Source organism: Varanus komodoensis, unplaced genomic scaffold (assembly GCF_004798865.1).
Source record: "Varanus komodoensis strain SLA01 unplaced genomic scaffold, ASM479886v1 scaffold20_1, whole genome shotgun sequence".
NCBI lineage: Eukaryota > Metazoa > Chordata > Lepidosauria > Squamata > Varanidae > Varanus > Varanus komodoensis.
The window spans coordinates 2,827,337-2,835,111 of record NW_025335587.1 but is presented as its reverse complement, the minus strand read 5'-3'; the positions used below and the strand labels follow the sequence as shown (position 1 = coordinate 2,835,111).

At 43.9% G+C, this 7,775-nt stretch overlaps 1 protein-coding gene across 1 annotated transcript; it reads right to left on the bottom strand.

Moving 5' to 3' along the window:
• Positions 1 to 721: 721 nt before the first annotated feature.
• On the bottom strand, positions 722 to 7,052 carry CDKN2C (cyclin dependent kinase inhibitor 2C). Its single transcript, XM_044430499.1, has 2 exons — positions 6,768 to 7,052; positions 722 to 2,729 (listed from the first exon to the last, which is right to left on the bottom strand). The coding sequence occupies exons 1-2, from the start codon at positions 6,894 to 6,896 to the stop codon at positions 2,340 to 2,342; spliced, it is 519 nt and encodes a 172-aa protein (XP_044286434.1). The 5' UTR covers positions 6,897 to 7,052; the 3' UTR covers positions 722 to 2,339.
• Positions 7,053 to 7,775: the final 723 nt, after the last annotated feature.

Genomic DNA, 7,775 nt, shown 5'->3' with positions numbered 1-7,775 from the left:
AGCTTCCTTTAAGCAAGGATCATTTGACTATGTTGTGTTTTGTAGTCCATTAACCAGTTCCTATCACCTTTTATAGTAGCGATAATGTATACCCCAAAAAGAGTATCAGTAATTCAGTTTCATTAAATAAAACAAATTTTAAGGTGGAATTAGCCTACCAGAAATTAATTTTTCATATTCTCAAGAAATCACACCTTCCATTCTCTTCCAAAGTGAGGATTTGTATTTGGATTTGCTTAATATCTCGGCTTTGGTTTCACTAGAAAAGAGACCATTTAGAAAGGGGTATGACTGGGTTAAAATCTAGCTTGCAGAAAAGACTATTAGCAGTGGAACTAACCCTTCTGAAACTCCAGTTTAGAAAAAAGCAGCTTGTAGGGTTCAAAAGAGGCACCCATTTTAACAGCAGGCAAGGGTACGAGATGACATTTATATTTTTTTTTTCTTCAGGGGAGGAAGAAAGGAAGTTTACCCATTCCTGTTATAAACTGACTTTTGAAGTTTTGCAGGCAGTCTGACAATTCAAACTATTGTTACCCACTGACCGAATACAACAATCCAATCATATTTAAAAAGTGAATACCCCTCTCTTCCACATTTGTGATCCATATATTTTTTAGTCTTTCTTCTTACTGTACCTCCCACCTTGGCATGTCCACTGAGAAACTTTTGGAGGGGGTGGGGTGGGAAGGAATCAGAATAAAAAGAAATACACTCCAACTTTGCATCACATAAAGATTTTTAATTAGAAATTGTAGCAGTATGAGAGGTCAGAGCATTTAAAATACTTGATAAAAGTTATAGGTTTTGTAATTTATTCCCATGCAAAGTATATCAGTTTCTAATGCCTCCTTTTTCTACTGGAAAGGTTAAAAACTAAAACATCAGAACCAAAGAGTCCAATTTCATCCATCCTTTTTGGGTGCTTCCAAAAGGTTTATTTGCTCAATCTTTTATAGTATGCTGCTGTTTAGGGTGATTCACTGACTCTCAAAAAGAAACTTTGAATGAAATGGTCTAATCTTAACCAATCATTAGAAACACTTACTCTGGATTAGGTCAACTGAAACAAATGGAACTTTATTGCTAAATGGTATCAACAGACCAGATTTGAGAAGGATCTTAAGACACTTCCAAAAGTCAGATCAAGCCAGTATAATGAGTCTAGTCTTCCAACTTAATCTTCATATGACAATATCAGTTTTCTAAACTGTATTGTGTATATTTTTGTGAATCATATCCCAAATAATATTTCCCTTCACAATCTCAAATTCATGAACTTCCAAGACTTGATAAATGGATATTATAAACTCTGCAAAACATAAGTACTCTTTTTCTGACTTATAACTGCTCTTTTCTGACTGGGAACATTAAAATAAATCCAAGCAGAGATACCTTTTGCCTCACCTACACAAAGATATACTCAATGAATCCATTTAAACCAGGATCCTAAACATGTTTACTTTGAAATAAGTTCCACAGCGTTCAATGAAACTTTCTTCAGAATAAAGTGGTTTAGGAGGAAAGCCACAATAAAAAGAACATCAATAAACAAAAAGTACAATGAAATAGCTCCAGCAAATGCTCTACTTCTGCAGATTGTTGTTAGTGTCACCATTTAGTTAAGTATCAAAATACGTTGGAAAGTTTTCTCCCCACACCTACTCCACACTTCTCCCACTCTGGGCACAAAACCCTGTCACAGCATGCTGGCATACTCCTTCATGGTGTTTCATATTATTTTCTACTAGGCAAGATGCTTTTCAAGGAGTGGGAAGAAAAAAAAATCACAGTAAGCTTTTAAGTAAGGTTTAAAAGTAAAATCTTTTAGGAAGAAAGTCATCCACAAACACAAAGCAGTACCTTATACAGTTTTTTTAAGTGACCAGCAAGGTAAGCAGGAATCTTCTTTAAAAAACAAAACACAACATTTATTGGATATGCACCTCGCTTTTCTGCCAAGAAAAATGGCATTCAGGGTGCAATCCGATGCAGATCCAGACAGCAAAGTTACAATTCCCATGGATGGCTGGGGAATGCTGCGAGTTGGAGACTCATTTTTCCGTCTAGAAGTGCATAGGATTGCAGGCCAAAAGCAGAAAGCGAGCGAGCTGACCTGGGGGCTGGCTTGCTCAGCTCGCCTTCGAGGCAAGCGACCACTGGCATGATTTTCTGGTCCTTTTCTGAGGCGGAAAGAGACGCGACGTCTGCAAGAGACCTACACGATTTGTTGGGATATTCTCAGTAAGAGGGAGGGAGGCGGCGTGTGCGCTGGAAGCCGTGGGCGAAGCGGGAGCACTCGCGGAGCGCTCGAGTCCGGAGCGCGGAGGGTGGGCGCTTCAGTCCCCGCTGACGGCGCCCTCCCTCCGCCTGCTGCCGCAGCGGCCCTCGAGCAGTTCGGCGACCGCGTCCCGCTTGTAAAGCTTGGCCAGGTCGTAGGCGGTGGCGCCCTTCTTGTTGCGATGCTCCACCCGGCTGGCCGTGCGGTCGAGCAGGAAGGCCACGACGGGCAGGTGGCCCTCCTGGGCGGCCAAGTGCAAGGGCAGGTTGCCCTCCCCGTCCTCCACGTTCACGTCTGCCTGGAACTCCAGCAAAGTCTGCAGGGTGTCTAGGAAGCCGCCACGGGCCGCGTCGTGCAGGACGGCGAAGCCGGTGCCATCCTTTAGGTCGGGGTCGGCGCCTCGCAGCAGCAACCGCCGGGCGATCTCCGGATAGCCCAGCTTCATCACCTGGCAGTAGAGGGCGGGAAGGAATAAACATGCAACTGAGCAGGATTCACACATGACGTGCGTATCCCCCAATCCGCTTAGTCGTTCGCCTGGTGTGGTCTAAGGAACCCAACATACTGATTTTTGTGTTTCAGTTGGGCCCGACCCATTTCAAGGGCTCTGGACAGATAACAGAATGCTAATGCTTCTTCTCTATCCTGGGCTACTTTCAGTGTAGACAGCTTACATTTTTAAACAACCATTTGCAAGCGGGAGCGTTTTAGGATCGCTCCGATTTTGCCTGAAACTTGCTTTGAGCTCCTCTCTCACTGCCCAATCCTCATCATTAAATAACCGGCATTCCTGAGGATGCCGCCTCTCTCTCAACCACTCCCCCCTGCTTTTAAAAACGGGGTGAGCAGAGGTTTTGGGTTTTTTTCCAGATGAGATGGAGAGGAGGAGGAGGTCCACCTGCTGAATCCTGAGGGGAGGGAGAAAGGTGGACACACAGATAGATATAAAGAAACTGCTGAAGTTGTCCTTGTCCTATGAGATGCTAAGAAGTGAATAGAGAACAGTGTGGGGGCAGAAAGAAAATGAGGATGGGGTATCTCCCCCCCTCCAGATATATTAAGAAAACCTAACTGGAATAATATTGATGTATAATCCTACCCCCACTTTGAGGGCTGGACATCAGGGGACGTCAATCAGTTCTCTATGATTGATCCCATCCTTCATGCTATGCCCAGTATTAGGATCTATTGAAAACCAGATGTATAGCCGAACCCTAAATGAATTTATTTAGAATCAGTGACCCTAAATGGAATAAGTGGCAGTGCAGTCAATGGTTTCTCATCTAAATATGTTGTTCTTATTTGGGGGAATAAAGCATCTAAAAGCTTTCTTTGTGCATCCAACCAACCTGTTGGAACACAAAACTAGGCTCTGCTGGACTGTACAAGGTAAAGAGGGAATTGGGGGAAGCTAGTATTTTAGAAAAAATTCTCTAATACCCCTGCATCTGTAAGTGTAGTGTAATATAATAACTTTATATGTACATTTTAGTTTTAACATACTGTCCAGAAAAAATAGCTTTTGACAGCTAAGTTTGATGCTGAATTTTACCAGGCAGACTATCCTACTGAAATCAATGGACTTTATTCCCCACAGAGGGTGTACAGGATCACAGACTTAGTTCCATTTGATATTCTTACAATTTGATGAATTCAAGTAAATACACATTCTGGCTTCCTCTACTAAGTGGGAAGGGGTAAAAACCTTTCTGGAGTTCTTAGGTGTCCCTTGAACTGAAGGTTTAAAAAGCTGTTGTTTCCCTAAAAATCTCTTTTCTTTTTTTCTCTTCACTTGTTTCCTTTTGTATAAACCCTTTGTGATTATTGCTATTAAGATTCACCATCATCCCTGCTGCTTTCTGTTAAGACAAAAAATTGATATAAAAGTATCATAAAAGCTTAAGAGCGATCACATACATATTTTCAGCACAGGAAAAGGATAGAGAAGCTTGAAAGTTTTCAGGTTCTTTGAAAACCCTAGTTCTTGTGTCTTTAAAAAGATGCAGCCAGATCTTTTGTACTGCCACATACTGAAGGTTATGCTTTGGTCAAGTTGTTTGCTTTTTGGAACAGCCAGTTTTGAAGGAAGATGTGTTTCTTTGCTTTCAATATTTTTTATCCCTGTTTTACCCACCCTTCTTGAAGGAAAAATATATGTGCATAGCCTCTCTATATATGCCCAATATATTCTCGTTCAAGGAACTTTGTCTTCTACTTTCGGCTCATACAAGGGCACCAGTCACAGTAAACAAGAATGGAAAGAGCTGTAAAAATAAGAGGGAAGTCACAGTTTTGTGAGCAAGGAAACAGGAGAGCCTCGGCTGAAATGGCAGCTACAGAGCTCGGGTGGGTGGGGGGAATAGTTGTATGCTTTGTGGTGTATCTTGTTTTCACTGCAAATAACAGGAGTGTTGTGAGTCTTCTGGAAACAAAAAACATGGTCCTTAAGCAGTTTAACAGAATCAATACACACCAATTATGCTTTTCAGCTCTCAGCATAGCAAACCCTGTGTAATTTTGGGATGAGCAAGGAAAGCAGGAAGAGGCACCTAAGGGTGGAGGATAAAGGGGGGGGAGATGCATGAGAAAATATAATGGAAAAGTTAAAGTTTAAATAACCTTACAGAGTGATTGCAACGTGGATCCCCCCCCCCCCCCATGGAAGTAAACAGATAGGAAGGAAAAGGCCTACAAAAGTAAACCTGACCTTTCTTGGCCAAATCTAAAAAGGCGGCCTGCTCTAAAACACCTGATTCGAAAGGGAGAAGGTGGGGGTGAAAAGTTCACAGCAAATAATAGCGAAAAACTGAATGTGCCAGGGAACAGAAGCCAACATGTGTTTTCACTTTCTTCAGTGTATAATAAAGGGTACGTAATATTGAGGACTGTGTTGATTATCAACTTTCCTGAATTTTCTCATCCACCCACTAAATCTCTCTAGATTATACATACTGAAAATAAGCAGTCAGCCTCTTGTGTTGTGTTTAGCTTTTCTTCTAGGGGTGGGTGTATATGTGTTGGTAGTGCACCTCAAATAATCCTTTATGTGAACTAAAAAGTAGGTGGTAGAAAAAGACATGCCCAAGACCAAAAGAGCTTGGTGTGGCATCCCTGCCTAGAAAATACATCCATGCAAAATTTTAGATTGTCCAGGGGTGGGTGTGGCTCAGCAAAATTCCTGGGTTTTTCCTGTACTTAGAAGAGATACAGGAGTACCATTTTAGAGGCAGAGACATAGCTACACCTTTCCTTTTTCTACATCAGTGCTTGATCATTGAAGGCTTTGCACATTTCCTTGTGAGATGTCAGAGAAGCCTAGAACAACATTGACATTTGTCTCTCACAGACAAGGGGTGGGTGAGAAGGAGGCTGAACTAATCTGAATTAGATGTAAGAAGACACATCACCCGGGAGTTATTAAAGGACTTCATTTAAAAAACTGGGGGATCTCCGGGTCTCTGATTTTCCAGCCCCCACAGAAATGGTACCCAACAACAATATTTGGGAAAGTGGGCCACCTTTTTGCAGTTTAAAGTACAAACTGCATTTCTTTAAGAAGCTGAATCAACAGTCCCAAATGCAGACGATCGGCTGCCTGGCATGAAAAACAGTTGCAGACTTTCACCTACAGTTCTTTCATCTCTTGCGTAGCAGTGTCGTTCATTTTCGTGCATTGTAACACTTTCAGCACCGTTATGCGATGTTCTCAAAAGAAAACATCTTTCAGCGGTCCGGGATTTTAGTTGCTGGAAGGGCCCCAACTGTTGCCTGTAAGTAAATCTAAGCACTGTAAGAGAGTGTATAGAACATTATACCTTCGGCAAGAGAATCCTTGCCATGAAGGGATCCGCCAGATTTCTGCAAGGAGTACGAAGGATTGGGAAATAATTGAGCACCATTTTTTGTTTTTAAGTCGAAGAATCAGGCTGCCCAACTGTTTTCATGTACATCTCGAACTATTCGGTGGCAATAGCTGGAAGGGGGCAAAATATGTTCGCCACGGTGGAAGAGAAAGAGGGAAAGTATAGAAGAGCGAAGCCGCAATTGCCCTCGCTTTCGTGTGCCACTGAACACCCCCGCTTTTAGAAACCTAAACATATAATCGGGATTTCAAAGAATAGGAACGAGGTGTTTACCGACCTGCTCTGAAACACGACCTTGCTGGGATGGTTTCTTCCCCTCCCCCTCCTCCACTTGCTTCCCTGCCCCAGAAAAAAAAAGGGGGGTTGTTGTTCTTTTTCTTTTTAGTCGAGTTAACGTGAACTCGACTTGATGCCGAGATTTAAAACATTATTGACTAGATTTACTTAAGTACGTCACTTTAGGGAGTTGGAGCGGCTAAAGTTATAAAATATGGCAACCAGTTCGCTTTTTTAAAAATGCTGATATTTCTCTCTGCCCCCTCCCTCTTTAAAACGGTCCTCTTCCCCCGTCAAACCAGTTCACCTAGTGGTGAAAGATCGCCTCTGTCCGTTTGGATACCAACCTGCAGCGCAGTCCTCCCAAATCCATTTTGTGCATTGACGTTTACATTCTTTTCCAATAAATTAGTAACTTGCGCTAGGTCCCCTCTGGCAGCTGCGGACGCCAACTCATTCGCAAAAGGTTCGGCCATTCCTTAGGCGAGTGACGATCGGCAACAAGCAGTTAACTTGGGCTTGCAATTTTATTATTATTTTTTAAAGATGATGATGATGGTGATGATGACGATTTTTTTTAACCGGGCATGGCCATCGGAAACTGACAGGAGTGGGGATGTTAATCTTCTGGAGTAGACCTTCTTGTAGTAAATACTCGTAAAAAAACTCCCAGCCAAAAGCCCGCCCCTTGGGTTCACACGTGATACACAGTGCGCCGCAGCCCCGCTTGAAAAGCAGATCTCTGCACCTCTAACACGCACAACGCCCCCCCTCCTCGCCCCGCCGCGAGGACCTTGACCGGGGCGAAACAAATGGATATGCACCCTTCGGCAGGCATCTTATGCCTCCAGAGAGACGCAAGCAGCAAAACTGAAACGTATAATCACAGACGGAGGAGGTGAAGAACAAGGTGGAGGCGGAGGGAGAGAGGGAGGTGGAGGCGGAGGAACAGAAGAAGGGCAAGAAGCAGCCACCCACCTTTCTTTCCAAGGGATGTCCGAGGTCCAGCGCATGCTTCTTTCCCCCTAGCAGCTTCCATTCATGATCTTGAAAGGGTAGGTTGTTCCTTTTTGGCGGTAGTTTTACACAAATCAGCACTCCCACCCGCGCCGCCCTTCTCGGGACTGCCTTTTATTCCAAGTAGCAGCAGCAAGCAGCAGCAGCAGCAAGAGGGTTAAGCGTAGCCGGCAGCCGGTCAGCTGCCAAAGGCGCCCCGTGGCTGCGGGCACAGCAGAAGTCCCCCTCTAGTCCAGGGCGACAACGAGGGGCTCCTCGGACTCGGCTGCGGCATGTTCGAGGCTGTACACCGGCCGGCCCCGCCAGCCAGTGCGCGCTCAGTCATATCCAAGGCATAA

Excerpts from the sequence above, each read along its gene's own strand:
- CDKN2C (XM_044430499.1), bottom strand. The coding sequence starts at position 6,896 with ATGGCCGAACCTTTTGCGAATGAGTTGGCGTCCGCAGCTGCCAGAGGG. Across the intron at positions 2,730-6,767 it reads TTGGGAGGACTGCGCTGCAG|GTGATGAAGCTGGGCTATCC; the intron begins GTTGGTATCCAA and ends CTCTACTGCCAG.